Source organism: Chelmon rostratus, chromosome 7 (assembly GCF_017976325.1).
Source record: "Chelmon rostratus isolate fCheRos1 chromosome 7, fCheRos1.pri, whole genome shotgun sequence".
In the NCBI taxonomy this organism is placed as follows: domain Eukaryota; kingdom Metazoa; phylum Chordata; class Actinopteri; order Chaetodontiformes; family Chaetodontidae; genus Chelmon; species Chelmon rostratus.
In genome coordinates, this window is record NC_055664.1 from 16994853 (window position 1) to 17015524 (window position 20672).

The 20672-nt window shown below is 45.2% G+C and overlaps 1 protein-coding gene across 1 annotated transcript in view; it reads right to left on the reverse strand.

Annotated features, from left to right (window-relative positions):
* Window positions 1-20672, reverse strand: part of arhgap35a (Rho GTPase activating protein 35a) — a 61386-nt gene that overhangs the window by 4512 nt on the left and 36202 nt on the right. Inside the window, exons 2-6 of the mRNA XM_041940367.1 lie at window positions 15253-19102; window positions 10098-10239; window positions 4425-4502; window positions 2550-2681; window positions 913-1018 (exon numbers count right to left, since the gene is read on the reverse strand). Of these exons, the coding sequence (XP_041796301.1) occupies window positions 913-1018; window positions 2550-2681; window positions 4425-4502; window positions 10098-10239; window positions 15253-18990 (4196 nt within the window). The 5' untranslated portion in view covers window positions 18991-19102. The remainder of the gene's footprint in view (window positions 1-912; window positions 1019-2549; window positions 2682-4424; window positions 4503-10097; window positions 10240-15252; window positions 19103-20672) is intronic.

The following is a 20672-nucleotide window of genomic DNA, read 5'->3' on the forward strand; positions in this document are numbered from 1 at the left end:
ACAAACAAGTGAAATTAACTGCCCATAAATCACTAAATCATTTTAAAGAGGAAATCTAAAAGAAAAGGGAAGCTTCAAATGATCAAACCCTGACAGAGTCTCTGCTGTGAGCTTAATGCTAATGCTAAAATGCTCACAATGTTAGCATGCTGATGTTTTGGTGGAACATTTACCAAGTTCATCCTCTTAGCATGTTACCATTCTAACATTTGCCAATTAGCATTAAGACAAAGCACGGCTGAGGTTGATGAGAACCTCGTTAGTTTTGTGTGTATTTTGTCATGAGCCAAAGCGATGAATACATTTAAAATTTGGTCTGATAACGGATGTAAAGTCAGGGGATCACCATCGTCAGCAGGCGTCATCATCAATCCATCTAATAGCTGTTGAGATATTTCAGTCTGCACCAAAGCATTATCATTAGCATTATCACTGCATGCCCAGTTCATACTTTTAAAGGTCATGGCCGTGAGTTGTGAGCAGTTCAATCAAAGAGTGAGTTATCCTTATTAGATTATTGCATTTGAAGTAGGTAACAATAAAGTCCAAAGATTAGCATAACTTGGCAGTTCTCTTTTTCCTTTAATCATCTTGTGACCAATTCAGATACATGTGGGACCTCGTTGGGGTCCTGACCCACAGGTTAGGACCCTATAATCTGAATTTAGACTACAAAGTCTCCCTGGCATTTTTTGGATCACAGTCAATTTGTTATTCCTAAGCTAATAATAATTAAATGAATAGAGATGAAATAACCAGTGTCGGCACAGATCATGACTCAACCTGAGTCAAACCTCCATTCTGTCAGTGTGCTGGTTTCGGTGATGTCACCGCCGGGTCGCTTGACCGGGTGACTGGCGGTGTAGTCAGCACGGCTGCCAGAGGTCGTCTCTGACCCCGTCACTCACTCACTTGTTCAAGTGGCTGATGACATATTTGAAGACCTCGTAATTCTCCTTGGGGAAGCGGCGCAGAATGTCCTTCATCGTCTGGAAGCGCTGCTCTCTATCGTTGATCTCTAAATGGTGGCGGAGAGAGAGAGAGAGAGAGGAGAGAGGTTAGAGGAGGGAGGAAAGTGGCTGAAAGGGAAGATTAGGGGAATCTGAGGAAAAGATGTCAGGGGAGTGAGAGTACAGAAAGATGAGGGGAGGGGGGTTACAATGGAGAAGAGGAGACTTTGAAGAGCATAGTGAAAGCAATTGGATTCAGCTCTCAAAAAATCCGTGCAGGACACAGTGATTTCATCCTACAACGGTACGACTTACACACATCCCAGTGACGAAAACACACACGGGCGATTCAAAAGGACTCCAAACTACAGTTCTCCGAAAAAAAAAAAAAATCTCCACACAAAGACCACACACATTCCAGAGGAGAAACATACTGCGCATACACCCAACACAATGTCCTACAGATTACAGCAGCTCTCTCTCTCTCACACACACACACACACACACACACACACACACACACACACACACACACACAGGGTGTGTTAAGCCTGATGGCAGCGAGGAGTGAGTCAGAAAAGCTGACGTCACCGGCTAACGCAGTCCATCCTGTGTGAATGTGAGCGAGGCGAGAGAGCAGATGTTCTCCTCCACATCACATTTACAGTCAGACAATCTGAGTTTGTATTCCCTCAATGAGGTCAGCGTGGATCAAAAACAGACTGGAGGCGTAGCGACCGGCTCCTCCTGCTGCACATCCATCATCAGCAATCAAAACTTACCTAACTTCCTACATCTTATTTAAAGCAAAATTGCCATGACAATATCAACTAAAATCCACCCACCCCGGCTTTTTTTTCCCTCTCAATTAAAAAATAAATAAAAAGAAGCTCCAATTCTGAGAAGGGCAAGCACAATTTGCTATTTTCAACCGAATGAAGGCTTTCTCGTCTCTAACTCCACCTCACTTTTCTCTTTCACTCCCCCTTCTTTTTCTTCTATTGTGGCACAGCCTGCAGGAGCTTTATCAGGTCTCTGTCACGGCTGAAGGGTCTCGCTGGGGCCGTTAAAAACACAGACGCACACACACAGACGCAGTGCTCGGTGAGTGACAGCAGCCTTGAGGCCTGGGGGTAAATCTCTCTGGCACGATGCAAGACTAAGCTACGCCTTAAATCTCCATTCCGACAGATTACAGGACACAAAGAGAAAAAGAGGGGCCGCGGAGAGCGCAGGAGAACCCTCGTTTATCTAACATATGACTGTTTTCACGTGACTTCATCCAGACGCTGTTGTCCATAGCGCTCCTGCATCCCTCCATCATGTGCACTCATCCCCACATCCTTCTTCCCGAAGCCTTAAACATTCTCTCCTCCATCCCTTTTTCCTCCGCTCCCCGGCTCCTCGCTGAGGAGGCAAATCCAATTCTCCCCATGGATGGATTTGGATTGCAAGAGTTTTGCTTGTTAGGTTAAAGAAAAGTTACAATGAAGGGAAAATGATTCAAGGCAAAATCCAATACGCCTCGGATTTTTGCGAATAACTCTTCCCACATCCCTCTACCCCGCGTCCCCCTCACACCAGAGTCCCAGGACTTACTGAAGGCCTCCACCAGCTCCACCTGCATGCTGTAGGGCACCAGAGGCTCAGGTAGCTCAGAGAAGAAGGCCTTCATGGCTCCAGCTACTGTGTTGATGGTGAAGTCTTTCTCCACCAGGTCCAGGTTGTGATCTGCGAAGAAAAAAGTTTGAAATGGACAGAAGACATTTTCACATATGTAACAATTTTACATGTCTACTGTAAATAAGAGATGTGAAACAGCAGCCCTGTAAAAGAATAGCTAATGCTCACATCGGAAATGTTGACTCAACCAGACTGGGCTGTGAAATGATATATAACTGAAGACTATATACACCATCATTTTGCTATGCTGTTTATTTCCAGGAGTACTAAAGGTTTTTTATTAAAGGTTCACCAAGGAAGTTTAGGGTAGCGGTATGGAACAACGCCATCAAAATCGTACCAACATAAATACAAGTTAACAAAAGCTGATGAGGATGTCTGAAACTCGCCTGTTCTCCTGCCTCAGACTTTTTCTTTCGTATTTTCTGCACTTTTTTTGTGTCGTAAAGTATTTTTGAGTACAATGAAAAGCACAGCATAAAGCTGATTTATTGTTATTACTACTAGTATTTACAGCCTGTCATACAACTGAACCACAACTGCAAATATTCAACAAGGCAGCACGGCGAGTGTTTTATGGAAATAATGGACTTTTATATGAGTTTGTCATCAATATGATAAAGTGCTTTGATTTGTCCTGTATTACATTTTCTGGATCAAAAACAGACATTCCCGTCAGGTTTTTGATTGCCCAGAAAATGCATTAAATCATGATATATAGAGATATCACAATGTAAAATTACTGTTTATTATTGTTATTGCAGGGTTTTATCCATATAGCCAAAACAAGTGTGTCCTATACTTTTCAATTTATCACTTAATCAATAATAAATAACAAATAGCATCTTTGGTGATGTACAATGGGATCATTTTGGTTAATAAACGAGCTAAATAAAAGCAGAATGAACTGTAGACAAATGTAAAGTAGATCTGAGCAGGGGGAGACAGCTCAGAGAGCCAGACAGCAAAACCACTAGAGTGGTGCTCTAGTGCTCTGGAGAGAGTGTGTATGTGTGTGAGCAAGAGACTTAATTAAAAAAGCCATTTCCTGATAACTTTTTACTTTACAAAAGGTAGTACGTGTAGAGGGAAGAGAGGCAAGAAAAAATGAATACAGATATGGTTAGCGGTTCTTGATCAGTCTGAGGAGAGCTCCCATTTTGAGAGTTTCCAAGGTGTGGTGCTTCTGATGCTGCTTTCTCCTGTAACGTTATCTGTATCTTCTGGGAGCTGATGAAGTGCCATCCTCAGTATGGCTATAAGACACCTATGCTGTAGTTTCACCCGTAGTTGTCTTGTTCCATCGGCCTGAGGCGCCGAATGATTCAACGCGGACCTTCAACTCCGATTACCTAAGTTGGATTTTAACCTCACCCAGAAGTGGACGCCCACGTACACACACGCGTACATGGGCCAACTCGCTCCGCTATCCATCTCGGCACCGACATGCTTCATTAACCAAACCAATCTGGAGGTAATTAACTGCCCGCACCAGATAGACACACGCATGGAGACACACGTGGAGAGCACTTGTACAGTACACGCACACGCACGCGGGGGCAGGTAGAAGATTGAGGAGGCCGCTCTGCAGTCTCACAGGAAGCGGAGGCCAATTCCCTCAGTAGAATTAATGCTTCCTGGTTAATTAAGGGGATCCCACCTTGTTATAGATAGAGGCAGACACACACCCACACTTCTTCATGGCCTGTTCTTAACACGAAGTATACAGCTGCAGCAAGAATGAGCACAGGTACTCATGTGTGAGTACTGCAAGAGGAAAAAGTTACGAACCTTGGTCAAACTGCCGCTGCATGCTCTCCATCTCCGCCTTGTTCCCGCTGACCCTGTAGATGCCCTCTGTGCTCAGCCCTGGTGGAGAAGGAGAGAAAGACGAAGCTAAGTGGTGTTTTCATGTGTTTCATTTGCAACAATAGCAACAGTAGCCTCCAAGAGCCCCCTTGATATGTCACCACACGACATATAGATGCAATCTGAAGGGCTGAAAAAGTAGAGCTAATACAGGCCGCTCTAATGGCCCGGTTCCGTTTAAACACACCATTAGCACTATTTATTAAACCCATAAAGCACCCCTGCAGGCCTGCTGAAAGCCCACTGCTGCACTGTGACCAGCTGAGGCTACCTTAGCGCCACACACTTTAAAACGACAGGCGCCACGTGCATTTCCTCTCACACCCAACTTCATACTTAGGATATTTACTGAGGATTTGCAGCTTTTCTTAAGATACTTAACAGTCAGTCTGTATCTGAGACTTAACACCTGGTAAAATCTTTTTGTGAAAACACACACAGAGGGAGGCGACTGCCATGTTATATACAGATACTTTGGTCCACCTCTTAATTCGGCCGACGTAAACACTTCAGTGACAGCAGAAAGGAATGCTGCAGGTGAACACATAAGGCGACTTAACAAGCGCTCTCCGTTCATTAGCACAGCAATATAAGGCAAAGCAGCAGGAATGCAACAGTCTGCTATTTTTTCATACAATCTGTCTTCCTGTGTCTCCTGCCTTCTGCTTGAATATGTGTTTTAATGGCACACAGCAGGTGGCGTGTAGTGCAATAAGATTGAGGGAGCCAATTAAATACTACTAAAGTAGGTCTGGGTGGATTTTACTGTCAGTGACAGCAATAATACATTCTATTATAATCTAATTCTAATACCAATACAGTCGACAGTTTCAAAGTTTGCACAAAAAACAGAAATCTCACTGATTTTTCATGACACTTGGAGGCCTTTTTAATTCAATCATTGATCTTTTTGTCGAGCCGACAACTACTGACTATACAAATATTTCTTACATGCTGTATAACTTTCATCCTGCGGGGGGGATAGAACTGTCAGCGCTTCAAAACATTTAAAGATCAGCAGCGGAGAGCACTTGTGTTTAGCTCCACTGCTTTCTAGACGTGCTCAAAACATGTCTTCAACAGCTCAGCGTCACTTCTTAATTAGCATACCATTTCACTTATATGCAGTCTTAGCAAACACACTTCATGAATGAAACTATGAATTGAATTGACGGTAATCTGCAAGTAAATATCTCCTTTAAGATTTTAGCAATGCGTCCATGTACTCAGACACTGATAAACATGAGCAACCGAGTCAAAGTGGGACAGTAAGAGAAAGAAAAGGCACAGAGATCGCTGAGTCAAGTGAGTGAAAGCTCACTTCATTTTCATCCATTAACATTTTTTTCCCATCTATATAAGACAGGGTTCCACCTCCCGCCCTTGAAATTCTTTCTTCGTCCACACTTTGGAGGCGATACAGGGAGACAAAGAGCGACCCAGGGGGAGTGAGGGAGATAGGGAGTGGCAGAGAAAGAAGGCGAGATAGAGAGAGGCAGGGAGGAAATGAGAGAGCTCTCAGTCAAGGCATAAGGCATCGATCTCCTCCTTCTACCAATCAATTATCCACAAAAGCTTTTCTAGCCAGACACTAGGAAAACAGGGATGGGAGGAGAGATAGCGAGAGGAGAGCAGTGCAGCAGTGGTGGGGAGAGAGAGGGAGAGATAGGGGCAAAATAAGGCAAGCACCAGAGTATGAGAAAGATAGTGAGGACGCATAGGAGTGAGGGTCAGACTGATGAAAGAGGGGATGAAAAAAAAATAAAGGGATTAAGATAAGGAGGGATATATAGAGAGATGGAAAATGTGCTTGAAACAACAAGACACATGAAAGATGGAGGCTGCAGGAGAATGAGAAGAGTTGAAGAGGAGGCAAAAAGCAGTGGGAGGGGAAGAAAAGTCAGTGGATAAAAGAGGTGAATTTCACAGTGATGGCTCGGAAAGGTGAGTTCTCCAAAACGGACGGCAGCATCCTCTTCCTCCGGGGTCAAACAAAGCACTAGCACTTCCTGGGGTCAACGTACATATGAGCGCTTCCTGTGGCAAACAGCATCCTGTAGCGATGTGCTCTTTAGGCCTGTTAGAAAGTTTAACTTCTTTGAAGTTATTATCAATCCATACTAGTCAGTGCATATTAGGGCAGATAAATCATTACTTTTATTCGCCACCTATATCCACATGCAATACACATGACAAAAAGATCAGAAACCGAAAAATCAAACAACCTCTGGTGACACACACCTGCAAAGCTCCAATCGCACAAACCCGATAAACGCTCCTGCAGCGAGCGAGACCTGTGCTCCTGCAGCATGTTGCTGTCTGACAACACTCCAGCTGATCAGCCCGGACCCCAGCGAGTCTCTGGGTTCAGACGCCCAGAGGCTGATTATGTATTTCACAGTGAAAACGGGCTGTCGCTGGGCGCTGCCCTTTATGTCGCTATGGAGGCTCCCACGGCCGGCAGATATGCCCCCACACGCTAACACGCATTCATCACCTCAGTGCCCATGAGCAGCACACACTGCAGCGACCGCCCTGACACAGAGCCAGAGCCGAGGAGATAACTGCAGTCACTATGGATTGATTTTATATAGCTGCATGCATGAAAATAACACAAAATACCACATCCACCCTTATTATTCTCGAGGACAAAGGTAGTGAAGAGTGAAGCACAATTAAGAGAGGCAACAAAGAAGTAAGATCTGAGAGAAAATAAGTGTTCTTCTTCAGTGCATCATGTGTATTTCCAAAATTAATGTATAAAATAAGAACATTTGGTTGTTGTACCCACAAATTCAGCATTTTCTAACTGGTAAATCAACAATTCGGCTTTGTTTGAGGCTAAATGTTTTTTATCACATACACCAAGGTCTTTTTTTTCCAGATACAGCATGTGAACACACTGTAAAATGATCACAGATCAGATAAGAAAAGCGGGACCGCTTGGTTTGGGTTTAAGTTAGCTGTGAGTATTTTTGTTTGAGAAAGAGAGAAAAGGGAAGGATGTGGGTCAAAGCTGCAGGTCCAGGGTCAGCCTCGCCACGTCACTCATTATCAGCACATACTATAGTGACAAACATAGCGTCAGCGCTGTGTGGTAATTTCCTGTGAGAGCCATTATATCCACAGACTGCAGATGCCGATACGGGATAAGTACAGTCTGACTTATAGCAACTACAATCAAAACTAAGTAGCACATTGTAACTCATTTCCCCTTCCAGTCGCGGCGATTCTCTGTGTGGGTGTGCCATTGTGTGCTGCATGTGTTTGTATATAAATAAAATTTTCTTATTGCTTGTGACTGTGAGGTGTGTGAGGCTACACTTCTCGCCCATGCATATACAGCCAAACAGCAAAGGCACGAGCTAAACACACAGAGAAAAGAGCTGAGCCCAAACATTCTTCCAATTTCCTACCTTGTGATATTGATCGAACAGAGGGAGCGATGGGGCAGAACATTACCTGGCAACCCCCTGGCCAAAACACACTCGGACACACTTGGACACACACACACACACAAAGCATACTGACAAGAGGAAGCAGAGAAAGCAATGAAGGGGGGAATAAAGAGACGGAGTACAGCAGGAGAAAAAAAATGCAGCGAATTGAGAGAGGTGACGATAGGACATGGGGAGAAATAGAAATATGGGTTAGCGGGAAGATGAAAGAAATCAAATCTGACAAGTGAAGGTACAGAGGGAGGAAGATGATTGGATCAGGAGAAAGAAGTAGAGAAACAAGGGCACGGGAGCAGAGGAGGAAGCAGAGGATTAGGCGAAGCACTACAGGAGTGAGTGTAGGTAAGAGGTTGAAAACACCTCAAGAGAAGCTGCGCATTCATCCTCGCGTATGCACACACCAGCGTGCATGTATATAAACGCATATTCAACCAGTTTTTCTCCTTCATCCAGGAGCAAGTGCCGTGACTGCTCCAGTTAACATCTGAGCGGGGTAAGGTGAAATCTAACGTGATGCCTTGTTATCGAGAGCTGTGCCTCTGCGCTCCTACACACAGGACGGCGGTGGATGTTTTGTGAGGCCGCGGTAATCCACAAATACAGTCTTTAATCAGGACAGAGATTACACCGAAATGATCTGGCATGTCAGTCAGCAACAGACAGACCTACAAGATCAAATGCAACTCAATTTTTGGAGGGTAATAAAAAGACAAATGAGTGTGCACATTTTTATTTAATGTTGCTTTATGCACAACCTCGATTCCAAAAAAGTTGGGACTCTGTGTAAAACACAAATACTTTGCTAATCCTTTTCCAGGTGTCAAAGGGGCATCCTCAAAAGGCTCAGAGGTTCACAAGCGAGGTTCAACACTTTGTGAAGCACATGAACGCTTCGTAAAACCGCTGTCGGCAAACACGGTTTGTTTGCAAACAGGGTTGTAAAACGGATGTACAACAATGTTTCCTAAAGCACATGACGTTTGCTTTAAGACAACATTTCAGCTTACGGCCCAGCCAAGAACAGAGAGGCGTGAGCCAATATCTATACATACGCACCGACCCCAAACTAAGTCGCCGCTGGTTTAGCGTAACAGCTGGTGGCAGACTGAGAGGCAAGCTGGCAGTCCTAGGGCAGTGGGGCACCAGAACAGCCTGGCAGGGGGTTTGGCATCTGGGCAACAGGGTAGCAAGGTTAGAAGAGGCTATCCAACCACATCTGTGCTCACAGTGGTCCCAGAGAGGAGAGGAGAGGAGAGGAGAGGAGAGGAGAGGAGGGCAGAGAAGAGGAGAGGAGAGGAGAGGAGAGGAGAGGAGAGGAGAGGAGAGGAGAGGAGAGGAGAGGAGAGGAGAGGAGAGGAGAGGAGAGGAGAGGAGAGGAGAGGCATGCAGGGGTGGCTGATAGGTGGCAATAGGCTGAAAAACTGTTGGCTAAACACAACTGTGCACAGGCTCTAAGTTCAAGGTTAACTTAAGCAGGAGATAGTGTTTCAGTTAAAACATACCTGTGGAGCCTTGACTTCTCTCATCATCACACTGACCTGAATGAGGTTTTGTATCACTCATTTTAAAGTAGTGACTATAACTGCTGCTAACAGACACCTACCAAACCCTCGGTAAAATAAATTGTAACACACACATTCAAAAGGATCCTGCCTTACCCGTGGTTCTTATCACACTCCATTTTCCTTTTAGACAACTATCTAGGTTATCGAGGAGTAAGTTAACATCCTAACTTGGTTCGTGTCCCTGGAGTCTGCGGCATATAAAAGCCTATGGCTCAGCCGAACACTACCATTTATCAAACAAAGAATAAGGCAGACACATAAGAAAGCAGCGTGCACACAGACACAAAGGCTGTGATTTAAGGAGGACGACAGAATAACACACTCTTAGTGGTGAAGACCACAGTACATAACAGTCCCACCGGGGAGGAGGATTAAGATAAGGGGAAAAATGCAGGGAAAGAAGGGAGATCAAAGGAGGCAGGTATAGCACACTCAGAGGCAGAATGGATCCTTTGAAATCATTTTAAAACAGCTAATACTTAAATGACTGAAAACGACAGCTGGCGCTGCTCCCGACTGGCCACCATTAAGCATCTGTAGTCAATGTGACGGAGAGTAAAACAGATTCTTACCTGTTGTTTCAATGAAACGGATGCACTTCTCAATGAAGACTGGTATTGGCCTCTCGGGGGTGACCACAGCGGCCAGTGGCATGCCAAAGTAGTTGCTTTCGATGGGCTTGGAGATGGAATGCCTGGGTTTGGCTCGTGGTTTCTGAAAGACAAAATATTGAGACCAGATTGGTGGATCGCTGGAGTGAGAGAGAGAAAAAAAATCAACTTTATTTGAGCCCGACTGACAGTGACACTGCTGACACAGGCAACATTTTCAAAATGACACTGAGCCTACAGGCATTGCTATTGAAATGGATTGATTTAGAAGGAAAAGCCCATGCTCTCATTTTAAAGTGTTTTTCCGTTAGCGAAAAGGTGAACACACATCCATCCTGCACATTCTTGCAAACCTTAAACTGATGAGCAATCACAGATTCCTGTCTTGAACCCTGCTCTCTGCAAAGTGAGATATCCATCAGTTCCTTCATCGCTCCGGTCTCGCCAACGTTGCCCTCCTTCCTTTGGCATTCTGTGTTTCTCTTTCTCTCTCACTCCACTGCACTGCAGCTCTCAGATAATCAAACTCTTATTCATGGTTTAATTACTCTCTAACTCCTGTTATTCTCCTGTTAAGAGACCTCTAATACACTCCTGCAACATTCTCTGCCTGACTTCGTACGGCTGAGGCATCAGCAGTAATTGTACTGTGCTCTAATGGTGTTCAGTGGGAATGTTTTGAAGGCCCCTGAGGCCTGGATCTCTAGTAAGTCTGTCAGCCCCTCGAGGCTCCACCCTGGCAGGCAGGGTGGTGAGGCAGGGATGCATGGTTGGCTGGGCACATACAGACTGTGGGAGCAGTGCAGGCCTGACAGACAGACACAGGGAAGGAGCAGAGGAGTGCTCATTAGAGAGAAGGAGCCCGACGTGCTCTCTGCTCCAGATACTGGCCTCGCTGCACTCCACCAAACATTTTCGATACCATATATACACACACTCACTCACAGCAGAAGGCTGAAGCAGTAATTAAGACGGAGCAGATCACCTGGACTTTTTCCTGCACTGCCTGTTGTTTGAACATTTAGTCCCAAGTTATTGTCTTTCATCAGACTTCTGCATAAAAGTGCCTGAAAAATACATCTACAGCCAGTATTACTGGCCGATATGTGGTCATCACAGACGAATCATTATCAGCAAGTATGTTGGGAGAAAACTAAAAGAGATGGAAAAGTAAGCCACAGCATTCCGATATACAACCATATATGAACCTGTTTACCTGTGGAATGTTCCAAAAAGTGGAGCGTTCCACATCTTTCCCAGTCTTTTGTTGCTCCTGTCCCAACTGGTTTGAAACATGTTGCTGTATCAAATTCAGAATAAGCAGATCTATCTATCTATCTACAAAAATCAATGGAGTTGATGAGGTAAAAGATTGATTATATTTTCCTTGTACTGTTTTTTAATTGAGTATATGTCAAAAAGGATTAGCAAGTTGTCACATTTTGGTTCGTTTATGTTTTACACAGCATCCCAACTTTTTTTGGAATTGCATATTTCATCTTGAATTTTCTTTAATTAAATTTATTACATTTTGATATAATGTGTTTTTCTTTATATTCAAAATTCCAGAGGACTTGCTATATTATTCTCAAGTATTCATAGCGCTATTGGCTTCAAAGAGCCAGCATCATTCAGGCTCTTCTATCTAGGGTAAACTGCAGAAAAAGGGCACTGTCGCTACTTCATCTGTCAACTGGGTGCTCAAGTGTCGGAAAACAAAATGTCAAAGATTAGTTGGCAACACTGACTGGCTTACTGGAGGAGTCTGCACTTCATTCAGCAAGGCTCCCCCCTGAGATGCTGATGAAGGCTCAGTGCTGAAACACATCTAGGTTCAATAACTGTAGACTTTTCCCAGCAAGTCAGTAATTGTTGCCCGGTTATCTTTCTATTATAAGCCCCACACGAGCTGATTCCCAACTGGAATTCCTGCACTTATCACTCCCACGCTTCCCTACCCAACACCACCATCCAGACAGCCTTATATTTGTGGCTGTGTCACATATACATGTGAAGTATGTATTCGATGCGTTGACCCACATGAGGCTTTAACTGAATTAAAGGGGTAAGTGATAACAGACGTGACGCTACAACAGCCTCTGTGGCAGCAGAGCTATGCTGTCATAGCTCACTGCCAGCTTTGGTTTTGTAGCTCCAAGTAGCAGCTCATAATTTATTTGTGTCCTATCACACTGACTGTGTTGTATATCTGTGCCCTATCTCAGTTTAGCAGACTGTCTCTATGCTCTCCCCCCGCCTCTCCTCCACACACTTTTCTCTCTCACTGTCTTCTCTCCCTGCAGTTTTGCCTTCTGGCCACTCCTTTTAGTTGCTGACTGAGACAGGATATGTTGCCAGCGCTGAGAAGACAAAACAGACCTCTACCACAAAAGACAAACAAAACACATCCTTAATAATAACATGCAGACAGCATGGTGAGCGTTTACATACGCGGCACGCCGAAAGCCGCAATATGAAAAGAAAAAAGAAGTCCTTTCAGTTCTATCTTAACTCTTGTTTCTCTCCGGCTCTGTTTCATTTTCTTTCTGCGGTTGTGTTTTCTCCTGTTCTTTGATTGTCTCCCTCCCTCTTATTTCTTGTATGAGGACACTAGACTGGAACTAGGTGACTGAGGAATTTGAAGCATTCCTCTTGCTGGCTGAGGAGGTTTGAAAAAAAGCTGCAGGAGAGAGAGAAGAAACGTTTCCGGCCCCTCGCTGAGGGAGGGAGGGTGGGTGGGACGGAGACACAGTCGGTCATTGCCTCGGGTAAAGTGGGTTTTAGAATGGGCTAAGAGTCTAGTTTCAATTATTTGTTCCTATCCGTCATGACTCACAGCGGTAGACAGTACCCTAAGGCTCTGACCAGGAAACTGTTTACACTGCATAAACCCAAACCTTCACCCTAAAACCAACTGACAATCTGACTTTGTGTGAACGCAGACGAGCCACTAACAGAAACGTTTGGTTCTATTCCAACCCAGCATCACTTCTATACAATACATCTCCCTGAGATGACCAAATAACCTAATCTCAGTTATCCAGAGGGGATTTCAGGCTGCAGCAGATTGAAAACGGACTCTTATCTTTAGGACAGAAAACAGTTGATGGAATTTTATCACTTTGTTACAACCACAATTAAGCCCTAATGGTCTGAAACGTGGACATCCAGACCCCAGACCTGCCGTAGGGCACAAATCAGAGGCACTAATTAGAGTAATGATGACGACACTGATCTAAATTCTGCTGGCTTCAATTTTCTTGGGGATATGTTTTGAATCATGTAGGTTTATAGTGTGTCATGTGACACCGCATAGAGCCCCCCTCTGAGGGCAGGGTCCAAGCAAATAGTCAGATTTACTGGAGCTTGCAAACATGGGGCTTGAAATGGGATGTCCTTCCGCACTCTTTTTCAGAAGGACGAGCAGCGCTGAGTGCACTCTGAGCTAAGTCAGTTGGTGCAAAAAGGAAAGAACGTAGCTTTGGCAGTTAGGAGCTATGTGAGAAGACAGCCTTCACACAGGTTCTTGGACATCACAGCTGAGTGTGTGAAAACATTAATCATCCCCCTCCTGTTCCACCCTACTGACAGCCATGGTAATTATCACAGGCACACAAGCACAACATAAGCAGCTGTAACTCCAGTTCAGCTGGCACTTCTGTACCACACCATGTGTGTGAATAACCAGCATACCAGTCTGATAAGCCTAACAGTGTAGGGTCAAAAGTGTCGTCACAACACGTGTGAGAGACAAGCACAGAAATGAACATGAGAGGGCGAGACAGAGGTCGAGGGGAAAAAGGAGGAGATCCCGGCATGTGCAAAAAAAGCAGAAAAACAGAAAGGAAAGAGCAATATGAGGAGAACATAATGGGGAGTGAGAGAGAAAGAGTGTGACAAGAATGCGAGAAGCAGAAAGTATGAATCAGCAAGAAGAGAAGACAAGTACTGTGAATAAGAGAGAACGAAAGGAAGGAAGCAAACAAAGTTAAGCTGACAGGGGAGAATTGGAGTCTTAGGAACAAGTTGACCAGCCTTGGCACATACTTCACTGCAGTAGCACAACAGCAAACTGTAAACAATAAATGATGCTGACGTCAATCACTGGATCACTAACGGCATATGCAGTGCACCCTTTGGCCAGTAAGCTGTAAGTAACGTATAGCCATACTACAAGTGAGGCTGAAAGCAAGTTGATTGCAAAACCAGCTTTGAAAAAAAAAGGTTTTCTTTTTTAATTTGTAAACAGTACCATTTCCTGAACAGCAGGGATGTTTACAGCTAATTTGCTGAGATATACCATTAGTTTTAATTCCTCCTCATGTACTGCTAAAGCAAGAATTGGAAAGTAGATGCTGATGCTTTCAAAATCTGTCTAAAATGACAAACATTATTGTGCCAGTTGTATATAAAAGGAAACCTGATGCAACCAAGCAGACATACACATGTGCACAAACAGATAACAGCACAGTGTATACTGTGGCTCTGTCTCTATTCATTAAGAGTTTCTGCTTTGTGGTATAAAAGTTCAGTGACTGGAGTTTGTCTCTTTTTCCTCTGATGATCTGGCTAGTTTAGTGAGTTCTCACAGGGAAAAACATTGCAGACATGCCTTCAGAGGAACTCCTACAGCATGTCATTCTTTCACTGAGCTAAGCTGCAGAAAGTACAGAGATTATACTGAACTCATTAGTTATTCTCCGACTTTAGTGGTAAACAGTCATCCACCACAGCAAACAGGTGTTGAATCTCAGCCAAGAACTAATTATACTGAGTATTGTAGACATCTTAGCCATCTAGTGTTAAAAAAAATACATGCACATACATACTGCAGACAAGTGTCATAAGTACACAATAGCCTGTATCATTGAATTAGTCATTGGATGCATGTACAATAAGTGTTTTGCGCAAAAATGTAATGTCAGCTATTTAATCACGTGATACTTTCCCTGCCAAAATCCTTACTAGGGCATGGTACTTTACAATTAACATATTTTAAGCTTTGGTTGAGAAAACTCTTAGTATTGAATAAGTGGTGTACTTCAGCAATGGATATGTTCCAAAATAAGTATGCAACATTTTGAAATAACACTTGGATGGTTGTAAAAGCACTAACCTTTGTATTCCTACGTAGGCTCTTAAGAATGTTTCTCCTTTTGGGGTCCTCACTCTCCTCCATGGAGTTGTCCTTTTGGGCTCCTCCCTCATCCTGGCTAGCCTTGGGTGGACCCCCCATCTCATCATCGCTGCCTATAGAGAAGCTTGTCCTAAAACTGCTGAACTTGCCAAGGCGTTTGGATCTGTCTCTGTAAAGCTTAGGCTTTACCCCGATGGCAGACAACTTTCTCCTGCGCTCCAGTGAACTGCTATCAGCCTCACTGTCTGACCCATTCCCCCCAGCACTCCCGTTAGCGTGACCTTTGTTGGCGTTGCGGATGGTGATAATCTTGCCCTGTGTGCTGTCATGAGGGACAGAGTAAATATTTTCCTCTTCTGTGGGTCGAGGTTTGCTCACAGCATCCATGGGCTCAGCATAGTCTGAGGGGTCATAGCCACCATCACTGCCTGGCGCCCAGGTGACAGCTTGGGGCAAAGAGCGGCGGTTGGTGCCACCCTGCTGGTCCATGTAGGGGCCTAAGTTAACCTTACGAACAGGCTTGGGCTTCACTTGAGGAGGAACCTTGTTGTTCAGCTTGCTCTCAAAGGTGCTAAGCTCAGAAATGACAGAGAAGGTATCACTTGAATCCAGATCTGGCAACTTGAAGCTTCCCATGTGGGAAGTGAGACTGCCATCCTCCCTCAGGGTAGGGTAAGGTGGAGATGGGTCGATATCATCCTCTGAGTCCATAAGAATGTTAACCGGACTAGGTGAGCCACAGCGAGGGCTTATGCTCTCATTGGTGCATGCCTCAGCAACATTATCATACATGTGAGTGGCCTCAACAATGGTTCGCTTCTCTACCACCTCTTTGAGGAAGGGTTGGAAAAGGTCTATCTTATGAAGGCCCCCTACTACCCCACCATGTCCACATATTACTGTGTTAAACCTTGCCTCTATTTCATGAGCCAGTTCTTCTCCCTGACTGACCTGCTCCTTGGCTGACTCTGAATCTGACAGTTCCATCTGACTCTCCCCTACTGCTAGCAACTGAACTGGGATGATGTCTTGGACTTCACACAAGAAAGCACATAATGTCTCCATTGAGGCCTTGCGGCGAGCAGAGTAAACTGCAATGTAGCCGTGAACCAGCCTGGTCTTGCGGAGGGAGAATGAGGAATGGAAGGAGAGCAGTGACAGCTCAATATTTTGCCTCTGACCTCCTACACTGAAATCCAGCAAAACGGACGTGCCACTGCTGAGGCTGGAGGCAGGACGACAATGCTGGGGCAACAAGAAAGGAGCAAGGAGCTGGTCTAGGTCATATGTGTCTCCACACATCAGGCACATGACTATCCTCAAGTCTGCCTCTAGCACTGGCTGTGACTGAGAGTCTCTGAAGGCAGAGGATGGATGGGCTAAGGGAGGGGAACTGCTCCCTATGCTCCTCCGTGATTCTAAGAGGCCCTTCAGCATCTGGTTGATTTGCTTCTCATTAACATTGCGCCCATAGCCCATGCCTGGAGAGGCAGGGTCAAGGTAGGCACACTGCAGCTTTCCAGCCACCTGCTGCCCTTGTTGAATAAGAGTCTGAGCTGTCTCACCCCCAATATCCCCTATGGACCCCACCCCCCTCTTGGTGACCAGAAGGAGGGACAGCGGGAGTTGGGCTAAGCTGTTTTCCCTTTCCCTTCTGCTTATAGTTGACTCCCTAAGCTTCTCTAAACTCTCGACAACATAGGAGAGGGATTCCTTTGAGTTGTACAAACACAGGCAACCATGGGGTGTAAAGGTTGGTGTGTGGAATGAATTGACTGGAAGACGTACATTGCCCTCTATGGGGCGAAGGGCTAGCTCGTACATCTTGCCATCTAACACGTACCGGTCGTCACTGGTGCACAAAGCCCTTATCTCATTTGCCATCTCCCTGGCTAGCCCATCTTTCCCTAGAATGACAAGATTTATCCGTTCAGCCCTCCCCCCATCCAGTCTTGAACTGTCTGATGATGGGTAGCGTGTAGGGAATCTGGAGGCCAGTATCTGCTCTAACTTACTGTCCACACAGTGGGGGCTGTTGGGACAGGTGTCCTTTGTGGGGTGGTAGACAAAGTGGATATGTTTCAATACCAGAGCATCCCTTTCTGCCTGCAGCTTCTGCAGGGCTTTAAACCTTTGCTCCTCACCCAGCACCTCCTGAATGGCTCCCATTTTCTCTTTACTAGGCTTTGCATCCACTTCCAGCTCATAGAAGAGCTCAGAGTATTCAAGAAGCAGTTCCTGAAAGTCCTCTTTGGCTCGGTCAATGATTTCCTTCTGGTGTTTGTTGTAGATATCCAGATATTCAGTCTCATCCAGCCACTGGTAGAAGTCTTCATTCATGATGAAGCTTCGGGCCTCTTCCCAGGGTTTCCCTGGTGTGATGAAAGGAGAGACACTTAGCTTTTCCTTGAACTCCCATCTCATCTCAGCCCGTTTGCGCTCATTCCTTAGCTGTTCCAGGTGGGTCTCATAGATAGATTCAGCTGCAGGGGTCTCCAGGAGGTCCTGAGGGATTCGATCATCCTCCATGTTGTCAATGTGTGGTGTGGTTTCCCAAGGGGTGTCATCTAGCACTACAAACCATTGGGAGAAATCCCTCTTTGTCTCCAGGACCTTTTGAACTCCAGACCAGCTCAGGTGATCTATCTCGTCCAACTCTGGTAACAGTACAGACAAGGCCTGTGGTAGTGTACTTAGATAGGCCTTCCTACGTTTCTCTATATGCTCTTGTTTAAGTCTATGCACATGCTGCTGGAAGAGCTTCTTGGCTTTAGCTGTACCCTCAAGGAAAACATAGTCCTTGTACTCAGGGGCAGACTGCATTCGGCGACTGACAGTGGGCCATGTCTCATTGTGGTTTTTCACAATTCGGCTGACCAGCCACTCATAGCGGTCTTTGGCTGAGGCAATCTGTTGACTCTGCTGTTTCAGTGCCTCAAAGTAAGGGATAATTTTGGGCTTTCCCCTACTCTTGTCTATTAGCTGAACCAGTGTAAGAAAGGCTAGGTCAACATTGACATTAGAGCGTGCTGATGTTTCTACCACCTGTAGGTTCTTCTTGGCTAGAGCAAAGGTGTGTGAGTCTTTAATATAGCGCTCAACCCCTTCATCACATTTGGTGAGAACCAGTACCACAGGTTTCTTCGTTTTGGCTAGTTGGTTGTACAGGTTGGTAACAAACTTCATCTGGTCCTCAAAGCTACGGTTCATACCCCTGCTAACATCCACACAGAGTAAGAAGCCATCCACAGTAAGCTTGCCTTCAGGCATCTGTTTCTGCTCAAAGTCCTGCTCCAGTCCCAGCTGATCTGTGCAAAAGTACATCAGCTTCTCAGCTGAAGCCAGCTTGGTGGAAGCCGCCCTCTTGATGTAAGGCTGAAGTGCCGTGCTTCGGTGTGGCTGGAACGTCTGATCATCAATGAACTCTGTCTGCTCCACCACATTCATACGGCATTCTGGCCCCTCCTCCATTGTCCGCCCAGCCTCTCCCCAGAACAGGAAGTGGTCATTGTTCACCACACGGCCTCCAAAGTCACTGGTACTGAGAACAGAGGTGTGGTCTAGGTAGAAGTCATCTGCACTTGGCCGGACAAAGCGGTTACTCAGGCAGGACTTGCCCACACCACACTGGCCTTTCTCCTTCTCTGTGCCGGACAACCCAACCACGACCAGGTTGTAGGTGGGTGCCCGGACATCTTGCTTTTTGGCCATCATCATCGCTGGCAGAGGCTCATCCTGCCATGCTGGCCGCTATCTCTAGGGAGAGGAGAAGGCTGCCAAGGCAGGAGGGTTTCCATGCAAGAGGAGCTCACTGGGCTGGGGTCTGGCCCTGCATATGAGAGAGGGAGAGAGAGAGAGAGAGGGGGGGGATGTGGAGATACAATTAATCTAGAGAAATACAAAAAAAAAAAATTCAATGACAGGCTTTATTATTAGAGAGCTATTGTGTCTCTCATCTAATTCCTGCTGTGTGCCTATGTGCTGTTAATAATGTTTAATCTGTGATCCTATTTCTCCACTGAATGTTTCCTGAAAAGATTGAGGTCAGTGGCAAAGCTGCTGGAAAGCTGCACGTTACTTAACCCAGCTGTAGCTCGGTAAAAGGCAATTTTTCCAATTTAACACATTTAAGTTTTACATTGCCAGGACTTTGCTGCTAACAGTAGTGCCTTCCACATTTCATGCATGTGTTTGCAGGAACTCGATACGTGCTTTGGCTTATCATCTGACATCTAACAGTTTGGTTGCTTGTCTCACTGCCATCAACAGTAAAATAAAGTTATGTGGGGTATACCATTGCAGAAAACAGACACATGAATGTGCACACAACCACAGGCACTACCATATAGTTGTGAAAATTGGCCCAGTAAGCTCCATGCAGCCCGAATGAAAGACACACACACACAAGAAGATGAAAGCAGATAAGTGTTCCAGAGCTAAAGTTACTAATTGGCCAACTAGGGAAAGCCATCTGCATTTTAAAAGGCTGCACTGCCTGTTGGCTGACTCGTCTCCATCAAAAACATGTTTTCCTATGTTTCTCACCAAACAGTACTCTGCAAACAGATCAGAGTTGGCCGATGTACCATCACTAATGTCTCAACATATTTATCTACAGTGGATGCAACAAATTGGCGTGGTGCTGTCTAGAAATAGCACATACACTTACGAACATGCACAGAGGCTTGGTTGACTGGCCAGTCTCGGCATAATTTATTCCATCAGTAGATCAGACATAAAAATAATGAGAGGAGGGATCAGGGATGCTTTTAATGGAACAGCCCTATTTGACAGGACAATTTGTAAGGAACAAAAACCTTCCAAGACAGCCAGCACACAGACTAGCGGTATGACCACGCCCTCCATGTCATAACTGAGGCATTAATGTAGTAAAACAGACATTAAAACCACTATTAATCACGAACAGCTCTTTTGACAGAGAGCACAAAAGGAGACAAAGCCTTCATTGCTGCTGAATTGAGTTTGTCAGACATCGGAGAGCTGGGGATGCGCAAAGATGAACTTCAAAGTCCTACGCTGCTACACCAGAGGGGTAGACAATGAAAAGGAAACGGTAGGAGGAGTAAGAAACTCACTACAGGGGAACACAGTGTAGATAAAAAGCACCCTCAAACCTGCCATGTATTGACTACTGCATACTGTATATTTCGGAGTTTATTTAAAAAGCTGAGTGCTACTAATCGAAGTTCAAAGCCAACAAAGACAGCAAAGCCTTGAAACCCCGAGTTTCACTAAAGCAAATTCCAATCAGGCAGTGAATTAACATTACAGAGGCAAGACCTCCCCAGTGCTTCAGCAGGTGTACAACCAAGTGCCAGCAGAAAAAGGAATCAATATCAAAAAGAATGTCTTGTGTTTTGATATTTGTAGAAGAAACA